Source organism: Trachurus trachurus (genome assembly GCF_905171665.1).
Source record: "Trachurus trachurus genome assembly, chromosome: 20".
Classification (NCBI taxonomy): domain Eukaryota; kingdom Metazoa; phylum Chordata; class Actinopteri; order Carangiformes; family Carangidae; genus Trachurus; species Trachurus trachurus.
In genome coordinates this window covers 16,459,778-16,478,908 of record NC_139911.1, presented here as the reverse complement: position 1 = coordinate 16,478,908, position 19,131 = coordinate 16,459,778, and the positions used below count along the sequence as shown (strand labels likewise).

The window sequence follows — 19,131 nt, the reverse complement described above, 5'->3', positions numbered from 1 at the left end:
ATTAAAAATAAATGTCTTTCTAAACTCTGTGTGGAACATGAGGCTGTGTCGGGTTGTTAGAATAGAAAACAAAACAGAACAAAACACATGATGACGTTGGGTCAGAACATAAATAACTCTGGGCTCTAGTACAAACTGGTCTAACGGCTTCTCAGTCTTAGATGTTTCCGTTGGCCGGCGAGGCCAGCTCTGCTATCTTGGTGTTCAGTTTCTGATTGGTCCAGTCCTTTGTGATGTCGTCCAAGTGGCTGTCAAAATCCACCAATAGCATGTGATCGCCCGACTCCAGCATCTGGCCGGCGATCGCCCGGGTCTCCTCCCACTGTCTCAGCATTATCCTGCAGGAGACCAAGCAGAGGCGTGTGTCAGTGTTGATGTGGCAGATCAGGGCAGTTTTAAAGGGATAGTTCAACATTTTGGCAAATTGGTCCATTACCATAATCCCTATAGTTTTAGGAGTAGGTTCGTTACCTTTAATTGTCGGTGCAAGCTGTTTTTAGAACAGCAGAGCAGAGCCGCGAGCTGCTCAGAGCTACGCTATGGAGGCTAATGGGATTTCTTGGTTTCTCAAACTCATCAAATACACAATCCAACAACTCCAAAACGCTGTCGGGGACAAGTTGTGACCTACACATTCACCACGCTATGAGATAATAACGGAACGTTACGAGACAGAGTTGTTTTTGAGGATAGGTCAAAATGTTGAACTATCCCTTTAATAACTTGGACTGGCTCACATCCAACAGTGATCTCTTTTAACGTTTGTCGAAGTAAATTCTCTCGTCAAGCATGCTTACTTAATTTTACGTCATCAATATGCAAATGTGTGTAATAATACACAACAAACTGTAATCTTATCTATGGTGACAACTGAACTATGTTTTGTATATGTCCATATTGTGTATGTTGCGTTTTCTTTCTTCAGTCAACATGATCACAACAATGGGGCATCATATAGCTGAGTGGGTTGAGTGGGCGCTCCATATACAGAGGCTACAGTCCTCACTGCAGCCGGCCCTGAATCGAATCCCCCGGTGTGCCCTTTGCTGAATGTCATTCCCTCTCTCTCTGCCTCCCCCTTTACTGTCTATCTCTACTGTCCTGGAATTAAAGGTGAAAAAATACTTTAAAAAAACAAAATGTGTTCACAACAATGTCTAAAGAGACAGTTACAGTGATAGGTACACAGGACTTTAGGTTTATGATGTCATAATGTGCAATATATGATGTACATAACATTACCGAATCCGATACTTTACAATTTTATGTACCAGGAAAGATTTCAAGGACAGGAAGAAGATGTTTAAAAATGTAAAAGTATTAATTTGAAAACAGACTCAGATCAAAGAACTCATTGTCCTGTCCTGTGTCTAACAACATACTCCAGAGGAAAATATTCTAATAATAAATTAAATGAAATTTAACAGGAAGACATGAAGCCATCATGTAAACAACTTGATTGACTTGTGTGTTCCCCTCGACTGACACTGACATGATGGATCAGACATTAGTAACTGTACATAACACCCCCCCACCCCACCAGCTGTGGCTTACGTGTGCTTGTCTTTGAGCGTCCATCTTGAATCTTTGCGCTCGTACATCACGATCGGAGGAACCCGATAGTCTGGAGACATCTTACTACCATCAAGCTGTGAAACAAAGGACAATGAAAAACACAACTGTTTGTTATTTCATGTTCCAGCTTTAATATCTCCTGTTCCTCATACGATCAAATCAAATGTCTTTTGTGTTACTTTACACTTACCATTAACAAAACTGCATTGTCAAACTGCTCAGAGATCTTATCAGCTATCTTCAGTGCACATGGTGTCGGGCTGTTGGGTCAAAAAGATGGAGATATTAAAGAAGAACGACAATAACATTCAGATTTGACTGAAATTATAACTATATATATATAGTGTATTGAACAGCTGAAATGTGACAGGGTTTGAAGAGAAATCACAGTCTGGACCTACCTGCTGTCTGATACACAGGCGTTGGCCTGATAGTATCCCACTATCCTCTGCTGAGTCTGTGAGCACCACACATCCACCTGAAACAGACATTTGGGTGAATTCCAATCTGACCACTCACTGACTCAGAGGTGCGTTCACGGGAAGTCCGTAAGTGTGTGAGGGCTGTCCCGTTGTCAGATAATAAAGTCAGTGTGAGTCAGTGAATGAGCACTTTGTTCCCCCTTACTATAAGTCAGCATCCATGCTGACTTAGCGTAAGGAAATTACCCACAGTTCATAGCGCTGTGAAGTCAAATAGAGAGGATGCTCTCAGAATGGGAGTGTTTAAAAAAAAGAGTAACTAAACAAACGTAGACAGAGAGAGCTCCCAGGTTTCTTTCTTGTTAACAAACAAACTATTGTTTTGAGTCTGTCACATACCTTATGCATGCTGAAAGTAAACGGTAAATTATGAGTCCCAGACCAGCCAGTGGGGATAAATTCCTATTCCTGTTTACAGCATCTGGACCCTCACAGACGCACACACTCAGTCACTTACAGCTGATGTGAGTTAAGTCAGTGAGGGTTCAGGGCCTGACCGTAGACATTTAGATCTAATGCACATTAGCAACTCTTCAAACAAGAGGGAGTAGAGGCAGGAGGGTAAATGTATTAGTTTTCTCTGACAAATTAACTTTGTGTGAAGTCAGCTGAGAAATAAATAGTATTCAGGGAATTATTTAGGATTTGGCAATGGCAATCACCCAAATGTGATGCAAACACCGGCCTCAAATAACCTGCAGATTTACATGCTGAGTTTGCCTGGACAGTCAAGTGAGGATAACAAGCTGGAGGGCAGGTGTCCCACGTACCTGTGTGAGGGCCAGCTGGGTGATGGGAGCCAGGGGCAGGTGGGAGTGGAGCAGCGGCACACAGTCCGTCACGCACACAGCGCCACCTGCCGAGCTGGACGACAGCAACAGCCCGTTGATGCTGCAGCGGGGAAACAGGCAGGCGTGCAGGTACATCTTCACATAGGCACGACAGGACAGCTCCACCTCACCCATGATGACTCCTGCTGGGACACACGCAGAAACACACACAGGCTCAGCAACACTGGGCGACAAAAGACCAGAATAGAGGCCTAAGCTACTCAGACAACACAAATGAAAGACAAGATTAACGTTAAACTAAACTGTACTTAATTGATCCACACAACCGACAGAGCTAGATGTGGCTAAATCACCTGCTGCCAGCCGGCTGTTGTTGCAGCAGCAGACAGTGTTAGCATTAGCATAGGAGCTAGGCGAGCAGCTCTGTGTTCAGTCTCACCTGACGAAGAGTGCAATAATTGTACACCGGAAACGAAGCTTCGAGGAACAAATATTGACTATGATTGACCGAGTCTAACGGGTCATGGGAGCTTTAATGAAGCCAACAGAGCTAGCTGTTTCACTTGGCAGCTAGTGTGTGAAGCGTCTGAACGGGTACTTCCGGTCCCGCCCAGAGAGTTGAATGTAATCATGTGATTGGTCAGCGCGTCGACGTCTGGACATTCGATTGGAGCAGCAAGATGCCACTCATTTCCTCTTCTTCTTCTTCTTGTGGACTTTCGGCAGGCTGTACGCGATCCAGCGTGATGCTGCCCTCCACAGGTCATGACAAGACAAAAAAAAAAAAAAAAGGTCATGGCAAGACGATAATAACATTTTCTCATACAACCCAGTAGAATGGAGGTATTTTAAAGCTGCCCTCCCAATAGAATCAGATTTCCCCCTAACCCAAAAGCAGTTTAGACAGGGCCAGATCTGACAAATCCATAAACATCTGCTGTCTATGACAAGAGTACAAATTACAAGAAATATGGACCGCAGTCTCTAATTCCCCACACTCACACAAACCATTCCCATGTTTACCAAATCACTTGCCAGACAGTAATACCCCAATGCCCAAATTTTAGTCTAGTTAAAATAACCCCTTTTTTTTGGCCGAGCATAATACTTTTTTTGCGAGTCATTTCGTTTCACCCTACACAGTCTATGGTTTCACCTTCTTCAGCTTCACTTTCAAGCTTGTTGTGTAGAAGAGCTCCCTCAAGTGGTGAAGGGATAAAATGTTCATAAACTGTGGAATGGATATTCGCTGGTTTCTACATTGAGAGGGAAAATAGGTTTTATGTTAATAAACTAGGTGTAAAAATGCCACACACAAAAAAAACACCTCTGAATTCACAATTGCCTTGACAGTGTCTAATGCGCCATAACCACTTTTGTTTGTTTCTTGGGTATTGATGCTTTGGCAAATCCTTTCTTTTTAAAATGTCATGCCAATAAAGCCTTTCAATTGAGTGTCCAGCAAATGTTTACCAGAATTGGTGGGTTGATCAACTTATGCCTTCTTTTTAACAGTTTCTGTTTTGAGTAGTAACAATTTAGACTGCTGGCATCAATTCTAGTAAACTGAACTCTACTAAACCGGTGGTAGCCTACAGAGAAGCCTTTTGTCAAGAGTCATGCAAACAATATCTGGGCCCCAAGATTTTGACATTTGAGAATGTAAACCATTTTTTCTAGTTAAACCTGCATGCATTTTAAAAGCATGGCAAATTACTAGGGTTACAACAACAGAGTATGAAATCAGCACTAGTTGATTCAGTCGATATAAGGATCATGACGCTGCATCTTAAAATCAAACTGAAATTAATTTTAGGTGTGATTGCTTTGTATAGTCAAACAATGTTAAGACATGGTTTATTTCAGCACAATTGCTTTATTTAAAGCAGCTCTTTGGTGATGGTTGATGCTCGAAACAGAACAGATTACAAAACCAAGAAACTATGGTCTCTGCAGCCGCTGCGAGAAGCGATGTTTAAGTTGGGTCTGCCTAGGAATGTAGCGCATCATCTGAGGCATCTTGCGCACATAACTAGGCTGCTTAGGTAGTCTGATAGCCAGATGGTGACGCTTGGGTGGGTGGCCAGGCAGCCGAGGCACCTGGGGTCTCTTGGACTGTTGGGGCTTGTAGCCAGGCTGCTGGGGCAGCTGTGGTGAAACCTGGGGCTGCTTGGGTGGGTAGCCAGACTGCTGGTACCCGTAACCTTGCTGCTGAGGTGCCTGTGGTTGTGGGGGTACCTGAGGCTGCTTAGGCACTGGTAGCTGGTGGGACTGCTGGGGCAGGTAGCCAGGCAGCATATGCCACTGGGGAAATGGTGGTGGGTGGGCCAGCTTGGGTGAGTAGACAGGATCCAGAGGTACTTGTGGCAGTTTGGGCTTCTGGTGCACCTGTGGCTGCTGGGGTGGGTAGCTAGGCTGCTGAGGTACCTGTGGAGCTATCTGAGGGGGGTAACCAGGCTGCGGGGGTACCTGCAGTTGTGGGGTTACCTGTGGAGCCATCTGAGGGGGGTAACCAGGCTGCTGGGGAACATGTGGCTGCTTAGGCTGTGGGGGCATCTGGGGTATGTGTGGTCGTTTAGGCTGCTGGGGTACTTGTGGCTGCTGAGGTAACCATTGCGCTGAAGGTTGCTGGGACAGGAAGCCGGGCTGCTTGGGAATCTGTGGCATTACTTGTGGCTGCGTAGGCTGTTGGGGAAACTGCAACTGCTGGGGCGGCTGGGGTGGGTAGCTTGGCTCCTGAGGTAGTCCCGTCTGTGGCGGTGTAGGCAGCTGAGGTGTCAGTGTTTGTTGGGGTGGGTAACTAGGCAACTGTATAACCTGCTGCTGCAAAAGCCAATGGAGAAACTGCTGGTGCATCTGTGGTTGTTGGGGAGGCTGTGGCTGCTTAGACTCTGTGGGCTTCTGGGGAACTTGGGGCTGCTGTGGTTGTTGGGGCAGATATCCAGAATGCTTGGGCACCTGTGGCTGCTGGGGCACCTGTGGCTGCTCTGGTAGCGGCTGGGGTGGGTAGCCAGGCTGGTGGGGCACCCGTGGGGGCTGCTGGGGCGGGTAGCCAGGCTGTGGCTGCTGGGGCACCTGCGGCTGCTGTGGGGGCTGCTGGTGTGGGTAGCCAGGCTGCTGGGGCACTTGCGGCTGCTGTGGGGGCTGCTGGGACGGGTAGGAAGGCTGGTGGGGCACCCGTGGGGGCTGCTGGGGCGGGTAGCCAGGCTGTGGCTGCTGGGGCACCTGCGGCTGCTGTGGGGGCGGCTGGGGTGGGTAGCCAGGCTGGTGGGGCACCCGTGGGGGCTGCTGGGGCGGGTAGCCAGGCTGTGGCTGCTGGGGCACCTGCGGCTGCTGTGGGGGCTGCTGGTGTGGGTAGCCAGGCTGCTGGGGCACTTGCGGCTGCTGTGGGGGCTGCTGGGACGGGTAGGAAGGCTGGTGGGGCACCCGTGGGGGCTGCTGGGGCGGGTAGCCAGGCTGTGGCTGCTGGGGCGGGTAGCCAGGCTGGTGGGGCACCCGTGGGGGCTGCTGGGGCGGGTAGCCAGGCTGTGGCGGGTAGCCAGGCTGGTGGGGCACCCGTGGGGGCTGCTGGGGTGGGTAGCCAGGCTGTGGCTGCTGGGGCACCTGCGGCTGCTTTGGTTGTGGGGGCTGCTGGGGCGGGTAGCCAGGCTGTGGCTGCTGGGGCGGGTAGCCAGGCTGGTGGGGCACCCGTGGGGGCTGCTGGGGCGGGTAGCCAGGCTGGGGGGGCACCCGTGGGGGCTGCTGGGGCGGGTAGCCAGGCTGGGGCGGGTAGCCAGGCTGGTGGGGCACCCGTGGGGGCTGCTGGGGCGGGTAGCCAGGCTGGGGCGGGTAGCCAGGCTGGGGGGGCACCCGTGGGGGCTGCTGGGGTGGGTAGCCAGGCTGTGGCTGCTGGGGCACCTGCGGCTGCTTTGGCTGTGGGGGCTGCTTGGGCAGGTAGTCAGACTGGTGGGGACCCTGTGGCTGCTGGGGCACCTGTAGCTGCTGTGGGGGCTGCTGGGGTGGGTAACTAGGCTGCTGGGGCACCTGCTGCGTTGGTTGTGGGGGCTGCTGGGGCACCTGTGGCTGTTGGGGTGGGTAGCCAGGCTGCTGGGGCACCTGCGGCTGCTTTGGGTGCTGCTGAGGTACCTGTGGTTGCTGGGGCTGTTGGGGTGGGTAGCCAGACTGCTGGGGCACCTGTGGCACCTGGAGCTGCGGGGGCACCTGCTCAAACTGCTGGGGCACCTGGACAGACTGCTGTGGCACCTGTGGCTGCTGGGGTGGGTAGCCAGACTGCTGGGGCACCTGGTCAAACTGCTGGGGCACCTGGACAGACTGCTGGGGCACCTGTGGCTGCTGGGGTGGGTAGCCAGGCTGCTGGGGCACATGCGGCTGCTTTGGCTGTGCTGGCAATTTGGTCACCTGCGGGAGCTGGGGTGGATAATCCGGCTGCTGGGGCACCCGAGGCTGCTGTGGTGGGTAGTCAGGCTGCTGGGGCACCTGGGGCTGCTGTGGTGGATAGTCAGGCTGCTGGGGCACCCGGGGCTGCTGTGGTGGATAGTCAGGCTGCTGGGGCACCTGGGGCTGCTGTGGTGGGTAGTCAGGCTGCTGGGGCACCTGGGGCTGCTGTGGTGGGTAGTCAGGCTGCTGGGGCACCTGGGGCACCTGGGGCTGCTGTGGTGGGTAGTCAGGCTGCTGGGGCACCTGGGGCTTATTAGAACAAGATATGTAATTTCTGGTACAGGTCCTTGAGTTCCTGTGATTCAGCTGAAATTTTGGTTGTGTGTCTACAGATGCTTACCTCATTTGTATTTGGGTTTGAATCGCCATGCTTCTCAACAGATCCAACACTGTAAGCTGAAAGCAAACATTTTAGTTCATGCATACAAACCAATTAATTAGTTCCACTTAACCAAACTTACCATTTGCTTGATATCTCCCTACTGCCAGCAACGAGAGCAGTAACCATCTGGAGAGGAAACCCTCATTAGACTACATTTCTTTAATGAGTAGTACAGTTGAACAAATATATCAAGCTTACCCCAAGAGAGCCCCCATGGCTTTAAACACAGGTTGTAGGCCAGTGAAGCAACAATCTCACTTCTACCAGCTCCTACCACACCACAGAAATGAAAACAAGAAGTCACAAAAGTCCGACAGGAGCTCTTAATAAACGGCCCCCTCTTGTTTAAGACAGGTGTGGGTAATTGAAGACAGGTGTGGCCATTTAGCTGACAGGAGGGGTCCACTGCATGAACCAGGAAAAGTTGGCCTGCATTTCAGTATTTTATTTAAACAATGAACGAGAATGTGAAGATGACTGTTGTGAAGTGGTGGGTGAGTCTCTTTTCAGTCCAACTTAAGGAGATATTTGAACTAAGAGAGAGCAAAAGTAGGTATATCTGGTCAACTTAATCACTGTGTTATTTCATCCACTAACATCCACTAGTTTAGAAACTATCTTCTAAAGGAAAGCAGGATAAGGTGAACTCATCACTTCATTGACAGCTCAGTGCCAAATGCAGCGGAACTGGACTGGACAATGGACAACACACACCTGAATATTGAATAAGGAAACCACAATATTTCCTTGAGGGTGTCATGGTGGACTGTGGTTAGTAGGCTACTGTTACATCCCAACCTTTTTGGGTTGAGTTTGCATGTTCTTCCTGTGCCTATATGGACTGTAGGAGGAAGACAGAGAACCCAGAGCGAACCCAAAGACATGTGCAATATATGAACCTCCAAATGAGTGTGTGGGTGTTGTTTGTCTCCGTGTCAGTCCTGTGATAGACTGGTGACCTGTCCAGGGTGAACCCCGTCCTCAGCCTATGCCAGTAAGGATTGGCTCCAGTCTCCCAGCGACCCCAATATCTTTTTTATTGAAGTTTTCTCAATATAAAAAGTGCAGTGCTGAATAGTCATTATGAAATGAGCATGGGCACAGTATATCGCAGCATGCATCAATGTACCCAAATAAACATGAAGTTAGTGGGTAGAAAATAAGATGGAGGGTGGCAAAAGATGTACAAGAATGCAAAAAAAAAAAAAAAAAAAATCTAACATACAAAATAATCCCTCCTCTCTGTCCTTGCCAGAGCACTGTTACACAAAGCCTGAGCTATGAGTGAGTAAGAAGTGTGCAGTTTAGTTAAGCTGCACCCAAGGGTCAAGCCTTCACTGGGTATTGAATGCTTTTAGGAAGGGACCCCACTCTTTCTGGAACTTCTGATTTGATTTTGACTTAGTAGGCCTATCTATTTTTTTCCAGGATCAGCTATGTTCCCCAGGTCCTATGTTCCCCACTTTGTATGGGGCCGGGGAACTTCATCCAAAAGGGTTCTATGTTCCCCGCTGTGTATGTAACCGGGGAACAGCAGAATTGCTAAAGTGTGTTGCTTTGCTGTAACTTTTTGCCTTTTTAATCCTCATATTAACGTTCAAATTTGGATTCACATAAAGTTTTAGGCATAGTCATACTTTCATCTGCCCAATAACGTAGGCTAAGCTTTCATAATGGTCACCAATGATATTTTCCCACGAACACATTTTTGTATGTAAAATGTTAAAACGATCATCCTTCACGAAAGATAATGATTCTCACTGATAATATGATATAATGGGCTATGAGATGTTGTTATGTAAAGGACTACATTTCCCATCAGCCATCACATTACGCAAGGCTTATTCTACTTCCGGAATTGAATTTTCAAAATAAGAGTACTGGTGCCCGTTGGTCCTTCGCCAGCACCGCTGTGAAACCGACCCAGAACGCAACAGTCGGCTTTTATTTTGAAATCGGGGTCATTCATCCGCGTTTCGTCGATCCCTCGCGGAGCCACCGACCGCCCGGGACCTGTGGGAGGGTTATGACCGGTGAGAACCAGGCAGGTACAGTCCGCCGCGATGAGGCTCCGTTTGGCCGGGGCCGTGCTGCTGTCGGCGGCCGCCTACTACGTCTACCTGCCGCTGCCGAGCGGCGTGAGCGAACCGTGGAAGCTGATGCTGCTGGACGCGCTGTTCCGGAGCTTCATGCAGGCGGTGAGTCCGAGGGATGCAGGGGGGGACAGGAGAGCAGAGGTGGACAGGTTGATGGGAGAGAGGGGGGACACGGAGCTGTGAGGGTCAGAGACAGACAACACTGGAACAACACACTGTAATCAGCTCATAATATCAGAGACATGCTGCAGAATATCATCCTATTTATTATGGAAAACAGGAGAAAGACAGAGGTGTTACACATAGGCTACCTGTCAACATATAATCTACTGCAGATAACTAGATGAAACAAGACACTGAACATGGTGAGTCACCGTAATGTACTTGAAATGCTTTACTACTCTACAGTCTATTGTTCTCTGCTGTACTGTATGTACTAGAATACTATACTCCTACTTCTACTACTACTAGTAGTAAACTTGACTGCAGTTTAAAATTTACTGTGCTTTGACATATTGTACTTATGTTATTTAATGAACATCCCACAGAATACAATACTATTTGTCACTAAACCATACAAGAACAGACATGAGTAGACCTGAAGACACTGCTGTATGTTATGACACACAGGTTATAGTACTGTAGTAGAATCAGTTACTGTACTTACAATCATTAGTTGTTGAGTTGAAGAGATAGATACAATTTTTTTTTTTTACTACACAAGAGAATAAAGCAGATGAAGAAAAGAGAATATAGTGAAGCGCCTTTAATTAAAGAAGGTAGCCGGTATAGGACACAAGAATGACCTTTGACCCTGCCGCCGAGCGCCCTTTAACCTGCACCTGTGTGATAGGTGGGGTTGGCCTTGTGCTCTTAGGACAGAGCTATATAACATGTTAGATTTACCATAAGCTGCTCTAAAAGCTCGCTCTGGCAGTTCACACGCCTACAGCTTATAATCTAATTCGCCAATGCAGTGCAACAAGTTTATACACACACTTTCACACCCTGCTGGGTCTTAGCCCACTGTATGGTTTGACTGGTTTCTTTTCTACTTTCCTCCCCCTTGTTTTTTTATCATCACAATGGCAGTGATTGAGTGTTCTCCTTTAACTGTCAGTTTGAGAAATATTAACATACAAGTCGTACAAGTTCTGAGGGTTCAGGGGTCAGAGTTGTGTCTTCTCAGCTGGTTCATGTGTGTGTTTGTGTTCATATTTCCAGAGTGATGTGGCTCACGCGCTCGGCGTGTGCCACCGTGTCCACCTGCTGAACCATGTGGTGTCCTGGGTGGAGGTGATCGACGCTCGCTCCTGCCCCGCCGTGCATGTGACCGACTTCGATCTGGGCGGCGTGCCCACCAGGGTCTTCCAGCCGAAGGCTGGGAAAAGTCTCAAAAGGGGAATCATATATTTCCACGGAGGAGGCTGGGCCCTCGGCAGTGGCAGTGAGTGCAGAGAAACTGGACTGTTAACTTTTACTGGATTCCTGTGTAAATGTTGTTTCAGTTGAGAAGTGAAATATCAGCTGAATATATTTAACCTACACTTTTCCTCTTACATATTTAAATAATGTTATAGACAACTGAGTAAGAGATTAGATAATAGATAACAAAAGTCATCATCGGTGGACATCAGTTTCCCTCACACTGACTGCATTTGCTCCCCAGGAATGCGCTCCTATGACCGTCTCTGCAGGAAGATGGCGGAGGATCTGGACGCTGTGGTGATGTCTGTAGAGTGAGTTCTGCCCCATTAAAACAAACGTATTCATCTGGAGGAAAGAACATTTAGACTGAGGCTGAAGTTTTCACAGAATCTATGATGCTCTTGTGTCACTTCCAGTCAAATAAGATGGGCTGCAACTCAAAATCATTTTCCCCATCAATTACTTTTTCAATACTCAATCAATATTTCAAATTGAATTTAATAAAACAGTAAAAAAAACAATTAAATATTCCCTAACAGAAGCTCGAAGCAGAGAATGAATTCATTACTCCAGGGATTCATTGATAATCAGAATTTGCAATTAATTTTCTGTCAGTGTATCAATTCATCAGCTAAATGTTGGCATCGACACAACACTACTGTCACGACTGCAGGGTAATGTTGTCTTTCTATGATGTCTTGTTGCTATAGTTACCGTCTCGCTCCAGAGGCAGTGTTCCCGGACCAGTACCACGATGCGTTAGCGGCGTCTCGGGCCTTCCTGTCCCCTCAGGTCTTGGAGCGCTACGGCATCGACCCACAGAGGACGTGTATCTCTGGGGACAGTGCAGGGGGGAACCTGGCTGCTGCTGTGGCTCAGGAGGTGAATGAAACAAACGCACATCTCATGATAGCTGTATCTCAAATACAAGTTTTTGAGCCATAGCATAGCAGCATAACATAACATAACATAACATAACATAACATACTATAGCGTAGCATAACATAACATAACATAGCATAGCATAGAATAATAACATAACATAGCATAGCATCATAAAATAGCATAGTAGCATAGCATAACATAGCATATCATAGCGTAACATAGCATAACATAGCATAGCATAGAATAATAACATAACATAGCATAGCATCATAAAATAGCATAGTAGCATAGCATAACATAGCATATCATAGCGTAACATAGCATAACATAGCATAGCATAGAATCATAACATAACGTAGCATAGTACTAGCATAACATAACATAGCATTCTATAGCATATCGTCCAGGTTTTAATGTTCAGGTCCGTTTATAACTGTAGCAGCAGCAGCAGCAGCAGCAGCAGAGAGATGGGGCAGCTCCTGTATGGGGAGCGTGGCTCTGACTTCCTACTGTCCAGCTGAACAGCGGAGTGATTATGTCTGTGAAAAGTCCCAGTGCTGTTATACTGTATATCAGCACTATGGAATGTCTCGTTGTCCAATCAAATTGCTCGGTTGGGACCGGTCGGAACTAACTGTTGTATAACATAGCATACAGTAATAACATAGCATAGCATCATAACATAACATAGCATAGAATAACATAATAACATAGCATAGCATCATAACATAACATAGCATAGAATAACATAATAACATAGCATAGCATCATAACATAATAACATAGCATAGCATCATAACATAGTATAGCATAACATAGCATAGAATAACATAATAACATAGCATAGCATCATAACATAACATAGCATAGAATAACATAATAACATAGCATAGCATCATAACATAGTATAACATAACATAACATAGCATCATAAAATAACATGGCATTGCATAATAACATAACAGCAGCTGATTTGTGATCTGACCTCCAACTGTCTCCACAGTTTAGCTCAGATGACACTCTGACCGTCAGGTTCAAGGCCCAGGCGTTAGTCTACCCGGTGCTGCAGGCTCTTGATTTCTACACCCCGTCCTACCAGCAGAACCAGGCCGTGCCTATCCTCTACAGGCCCTACATGGCTCGTTTCTGGCTGCAGTACCTGGGTGCCAACTCCTCCCTGGAGCCCCTCCTGCTCGCCAACAACCACAGCTCCCTGGACCAGCCGGCCATCAGCGCCGACACCCGCTCCAGACTGGACTGGACCTCTTTACTCCCAGGTGAGCGCAAGAAGCACTTCCGGCCAGTTCTCAAAGAAACAGGATCCCCGGGGGTGGTGGGGGAGGTGCCGGCGCTGGTGGACGTGAGGGCGGCGCCCCTGCTGGCGGGGCGGGGCATTCTGAGTAGGACGCCTAAAGCTTATGTGATGACCTGCGAGTTTGACGTGCTGAGGGACGACGGGCTCATGTATGTGAAGCGGCTGCAGGACGCCGGAGTCACGGTGACCAGCGATCACTACGAGGACGGCTTCCACGGCTGCATGGTGTTCGCGTTCCTGCCGATGATGTCCAGCGTCGGACAGAGGAGCATGAACAACTTCATCCACTGGCTGGACCAGAACGTGTAGACGGTCACACTGCTCCAGGATCAGTAGAGAGCTCCTGGTTGGATCCACAGACAGAAGGAGGAGATCCATCCCTGGTTTTCACAAATATAATGTGTGAGTAGGTTAAAATATCAGACTTGTAACTAAGATGTGACACCAGCTGCTACAACGCAGCGTCTCCATCTTTAAAAACATGGAAATACTGTATAACCAACAGGTAAAATTCCAAAGATCAGAATATAATTGCTTTTTAACCATCATGTGCATGGAGACAAGTAGCTGCACTGATGTTCACATACAGTACTCATTCAAACTTGGAAACCTGGACAATTAAAAATTACAGCCACTAATCAGGACCTAACCAAATGGGGAAAATCTAACAAAAAACTTTCAGCACGTTTAGCACAAAGTGGAAAGAACAGAACAAGGAGGTCAGTGTAGATCACATCTGTAGAAACAGAGGTGACGAGATCTTTTAGTCTCTCATCAACATGTGTCACTGTTGAGTCTATTCCTGACTTTACGTTACATCCTTATTGTTCATGTGCGTATTTGCATTGTAGTGTTAGTGCTGTAACTTCTGAGGATGAAGTGTACCAGACTGGTGTAGATCCTCAGTTAAATGGACCAAAATTGGAACCAAAATGTTTTTAGTCACTATCAACCAAAGACAAAAGCAGAAAAACACACAAATATCTTGACTGAATCTGGAAATATACTTTCGTGTATTCGCATTTGTGTTATTATAAAATCTATAGAACTTAGGGCTGCCCCCGACCAAAGATTTTGTTGGTCGACCAGTAGTCGTCACTTATGGCGATTAGTCGACTAATCGACCCCCCACCTTGACGGGAAAAAAAAAAAAATTAAAATTAAAAAAAAAAAAAAAAAAAATTTTTTTTTTTTTTTTTTTGCTCGCGGTCAGGTTGAGAATTAATTAATTAATGCTCGTGACTCCGGCCGTGTTGGGTCCGAGATTCAACAACAAGCCGGTCGGGTTTCACCGTTATTACCGGCAGAATGCCCGTTTATCACCAATAAACACAGTAGATGAGGAGGGTAAAAAGTTACTGAGCTCAGGCTGTGTGACGGGGGTGCGGGGGTGGGGGTCCGCGGCGTGGAGCGGTGCGGGCATAGACATATGTCTATGGGAGCGGGTCTCTGACTGCAGCGGGGACCATCATGGATCCGCTCCGTGACACTGAGACTGACCGCCGGTGAGCGCTGTGGGACCAGACCGGGGCTCAGACAGCACCGCTAACGGTGACAGCGGTGATACAGAGAGAGACTGCCAGTGCCGTGTAAAAAAAAAAAAAAAAAGTGTCACGTCACGACTTCCTGTATCTGGCCCTTCAAAATAAAAGCCCAATAGCCTTTCCTATACAGTTCAGTCATTGATGTTGGCTTAATTTTGACAAGACACGGCTCCAAATGTTTTTTTTTTTTTTCCTGCGACCAATCGACCAATGAAATTTTGGTCGGCTAATGATTTTTTGGTCGACCAGTGCTTGGTCGACTATTTGGGGGCAGCCCAGAACTTATATCAAACACCTTCATCAGAGGAATAGTCAGTTATTCTGTGTTTTACAAGCAGGAATTTAGCGGCCACAGTTCATTATGTGGTTGGTTTTTATTTGGTTATTTATTCTGGATATAATAAATTCTGGAAACGTTTATCTACAATATTGGTAATACAAAAATCTATGTGTAGGTTTTAATTTAGTCTGAGCTCAATACTTAATAGTTTTACAGTGTAATTTTTTAAATAACTACCTTATTAGTAATAATTAACAGTTAAATTACATTTTCTCACCAGTTATTTTCTATGATTAGAGCTCTTCTCTGAGCAACTGATAACTTTTGGATCTGAGGAAGCTAATTAAGTCCAAGTTCAAACAGGTCTTCTCATGTGAACAGGAACAGTATCTTGATGTAAAAAGCAGGAACTGATAACTTACTACCTAACGACCTCGTGCTCTGCCTCGTGTCAGAGCTCAGAGCCCCTCACAGAAATGATCTCCAGCTTTTATTCTTTTATGATGCACTGAGACACTGAAACAGTCTCACACACACTCAAAACAGGCCAATCAGCGTCACTGTGTGTTTGTGTGTGTGTGTGTGTGTGTGTGTGTGTGGTAAAAGTATGCCAGAGTTCGCAGCTGTGTACACTCACTGGATTGTGCAATAATGTATGTTTGAAAGCATCCTTCACTCTCTGTAACTTCACCCTCTGATGACCACTGTAGTGCAGGGCCAATGCAATGATGATGATGACGATGATGATGATAGCTGTGAAATATATGCGTGAATTACTGTATCACCACCAGGGACGGGGCATCCCTAATGGACTATCAAGTTTCCCTCCTCCCAAAAAAAAAACAAAACTGGCCCAAAGCGAATGTAATGAGCCGACGACAGCCAGCGTTAGACACAGACTGGGTTTTGGCTCCGGGCCTGAAACACACTGAGCCAAGCGCGCAGCAAAAAAACACTGAGCTGAATGTGGTCGTCACTGGGCTTCACTATTATTCACTAGAAATGTCGAATCTGTAACACTGACTATCAGGAGGCTTCAGTTGTCTTCCCTTTCTCAAAGGGAAGTCGCTCCGGACAGCTCGTTCACAACATGTGGAATTCTATGAGCAATGCAAATTCCTCGTGCACACATTGGCACACTTTATATTTAAAAAAGTGACCATGTTTTATATGCATGTAGTAAAAAAAAATGTTGTTTTTAAATCTGATGGATGGATTTGGACCTTGGAGAAAGACTTTTGAATGTTTCTAAGTGCTGTAATGTTAATGCTTTATATGGAATAATGCATTAAATAGTTTTATATTGTATAAATAAGGTTTTAATATAAGTAGGGTCGTGCCACAGGTTGTTTCAGCCAAGCAAATACACCAAACTGGCCCCAGATGTCCTACAGTGCTAATAAAGCCTATAAAGTAGCTGTTTTATTGGCTGCTGTGACAAATCTAGTGGTATGTGGGGAGCAGGATCGCAATAGTTCTTGCTTTTCTTTTTTTTTTTCATAATGTACTGTATATGTATTGTGTATGTGTGTGAGTGTGTGTGTGTTTTGCAAGGGGGATTTTTTTTTTGTTTGCACATGCTTTGGTGTTTGAAAGCCATGACATTCCTGGACTGTGTGTTTTTGCTGTGATTCCTCTGCAGGCGATCTGTTGCTGCACCTGCAGAGCTCTGCTGGTCCAAGGTCGTCAAACTTGTAACGGAAATTTTCTATATTTGATTTGACACTGGAACAAAAAACTGGACAGTTTATTTTGTCTCAGATCGGTCAAACATGGAAAAGTTCTAGTTTATGTGACCTTGTGCTAATATAGATATATATACACCCATAAAACCTGTGTCAAAGAAGAACATCAGATCTTATGTATTAATGATATATTTTGTTAACGATGCTGATATGTATATTTGCATGTGAAACTGAAATATTATTCAACATCTGCAGAGACGCGTGTTATTTCAATCCTCTCTATTTAACATTTATGAGCACCATAATAAATGCTTTATTACACAGTACACTGCAGCTGTAAGAAGCCATGTGATGGGATTTTAAATGAATAATACAGTAATGTAAAGTATTTGTTATTATAAACTCTCCAATGAAAATATATTTTAAGTGTGATTTTTATAGAGCTTCTTGTTGACAAATACATGAATAAACTTTTATTATTACATAATAATGTGTTCTTATATAAAGTTTATATGTTTACAGTTAAGACAAAATAAGCATAGTTTTACAGTATGTCCTGCCATTTCCAAATGAATCAATAACAAAAGTCACCACAAGGTCCATTAACAGCTGCTCTGGAGTTGTTGGTCATATCACATGATCTCCATCAGCAGATTGACATGTTTATAAATGTTTTTGTTGAAAAAAAAAAGAGTTGCAGCCATAGTTATCTGTAAAACATCATTTGAATGTGAATTCACATGACATTGACTCAACTGATAACATCTGAACATACATCACTGTGAGCAGGATTTCCTGTTAACAACATTATTTATTTCACTCATACAGATGATGTGTGGCTTTCTAACTCTTGTGTTTGATGCCGTGTAGTGAACACAACTAAAAATGTTCTGTAATAATGACGAGACAAAATGACCACCTGTTCAACATGTTGTGAAAGTTAACATGCTTCTTCTCTCTCTAGTGTTTTTATGTAACCTGACCGTTCAGACAGTTCTTTCACGTCATGCTTTGACCTCCTAAATGGCACCAGATGCATCTTTTTGGTGATTTATAGCTCAGCTGTATCAGTGACTCACAACTATTAAATTCCTCATAATAAACTAATAAATACACGATTGAGAGTTTGACAGAGGAAAATTGAAATGTTCATTGTAAATGTTAAAATTCAAATTTATGATGTATCTATATCTATCTTAAAAATACAGAACTTTTGTTTAATGAGTTGTATTTTTGAATCATGGAATCATTTAAAAATGATAAAACATTAAACATAGTGTTTTGCTATTGTTATTTATTCCGAACAGTGTTACTAAATTATAGTTCACTTATTTTAGGTGATGAGTTGTGGTATCATTGATGTTTTGAAAATTAAACCTTTAAACAATGTTTTTAAAAAAAAAAAAGATTATTCATGACTAAAAATAATTCCATTAAAATATATATTTGTTATTGATATATGGTTTATGATGTTAATAACAATTATTAGTCATTATCATGTATAATATTCCTGAAAAACCAAATGAGTAGTTATCCAGTCATGATGTGCTAAGTTACCATGGCTATTTAAAGTATATTAATCAATATGAACATACAAATCATTATTGAGCACTATAGTGTTACCAGTTATTTTCTATGGGTATCTCATTTCACAATAAAAGTCTCACACAGGAGGTGGCGCCAAATCCTCCTCTGGAGCATCAGCCTGAGATCAGTAAATCAGCTGCTATAGAGAAGTGTAGATATTATTTATCACATGAATCATGTGTTTTTTATTCCTTCTCTTCTTGTTTTCATCTCATTTCATTTTTTACGAGCATCATAGAATTTAACCGTTTCTCTTTGATGGATTTACACTTGAGTACTTTTTTAATCCCTGGATTCAAAACTTTGAGCCTATGATTTATTCCTCTGACCTGACGTCCTGCAACGTTGGAGGGTCATAAAAACAGGTCCAGAGTGACAGATCTGCCAGACCCTCTCCATCTGTCATAGAAACTGTTTTTTCTCTTTCTCACCAAAACCTCTGACTGGATATCAACTTGGCTCTGGTTCTGTGTTTTCTTGGGTTTACCCTCGGCTTTTGGGGACTTTTTTTCTCCCTTTTTCCCCTCACACACACACACACACACACACACTGGGATGTGTTCTTCAAGTCAAAGCCTGCAAGGAAACAGAAACCAAACCCATCAGATGTTTGCGTGACAGACTGTAACATGCCTGTCAGATCA

General features: G+C 45.1%; 2 protein-coding genes across 4 annotated transcripts; one reads left to right on the top strand and one right to left on the bottom strand.

Moving 5' to 3' along the window:
• Positions 1-62: 62 nt before the first annotated feature.
• On the bottom strand, positions 63-3,451 carry emc9 (ER membrane protein complex subunit 9). Of its 3 annotated transcripts, none has more exons than XM_083995051.1 (6): positions 3,288-3,451; positions 2,828-3,104; positions 1,977-2,053; positions 1,766-1,835; positions 1,555-1,649; positions 63-338 (listed from the first exon to the last, which is right to left on the bottom strand). In XM_083995051.1, the coding sequence occupies exons 2-6, from the start codon at positions 3,020-3,022 to the stop codon at positions 158-160; spliced, it is 618 nt and encodes a 205-aa protein (XP_083851177.1). In that variant the 5' UTR covers positions 3,023-3,104; positions 3,288-3,451; the 3' UTR covers positions 63-157. The 3 variants fall into 3 exon arrangements, with proteins under 3 accessions (XP_083851177.1, XP_083851176.1, XP_083851178.1); XM_083995050.1 differs by having other exon boundaries at positions 2,828-3,030; positions 3,288-3,450; XM_083995052.1 differs by having other exon boundaries at positions 2,828-3,033; positions 3,288-3,444.
• Positions 3,452-9,717: 6,266 nt separating this feature from the next.
• LOC311003761 (neutral cholesterol ester hydrolase 1-like) lies at positions 9,718-14,437 on the top strand. Its single transcript, XM_083995597.1, has 5 exons — positions 9,718-9,865; positions 10,988-11,210; positions 11,433-11,502; positions 11,902-12,073; positions 13,080-14,437. The coding sequence occupies exons 1-5, from the start codon at positions 9,731-9,733 to the stop codon at positions 13,698-13,700; spliced, it is 1,221 nt and encodes a 406-aa protein (XP_083851723.1). The 5' UTR covers positions 9,718-9,730; the 3' UTR covers positions 13,701-14,437.
• Positions 14,438-19,131: the final 4,694 nt, after the last annotated feature.

What these genes read in the sequence shown, in the direction of transcription:
- LOC311003761 (XM_083995597.1), top strand. Translation starts at nt 9,731, where the DNA reads ATGAGGCTCCGTTTGGCCGGGGCCGTGCTGCTGTCGGCGGCCGCCTAC. An exon ending in CTGGGCCCTCGGCAGTGGCA is followed by an intron (nt 11,211 to 11,432) that starts GTGAGTGCAGAG and finishes TTTGCTCCCCAG; the next exon opens with GAATGCGCTCCTATGACCGT. An exon ending in CTGCTGCTGTGGCTCAGGAG is followed by an intron (nt 12,074 to 13,079) that starts GTGAATGAAACA and finishes CTGTCTCCACAG; the next exon opens with TTTAGCTCAGATGACACTCT.
- emc9 (XM_083995051.1), bottom strand. Translation starts at nt 3,022, where the DNA reads ATGGGTGAGGTGGAGCTGTCCTGTCGTGCCTATGTGAAGATGTACCTG. An exon ending in GCCTGTGTATCAGACAGCAG is followed by an intron (nt 1,836 to 1,976) that starts GTAGGTCCAGAC and finishes TTGACCCAACAG; the next exon opens with CCCGACACCATGTGCACTGA. An exon ending in ACAATGCAGTTTTGTTAATG is followed by an intron (nt 1,650 to 1,765) that starts GTAAGTGTAAAG and finishes TTTGTTTCACAG; the next exon opens with CTTGATGGTAGTAAGATGTC.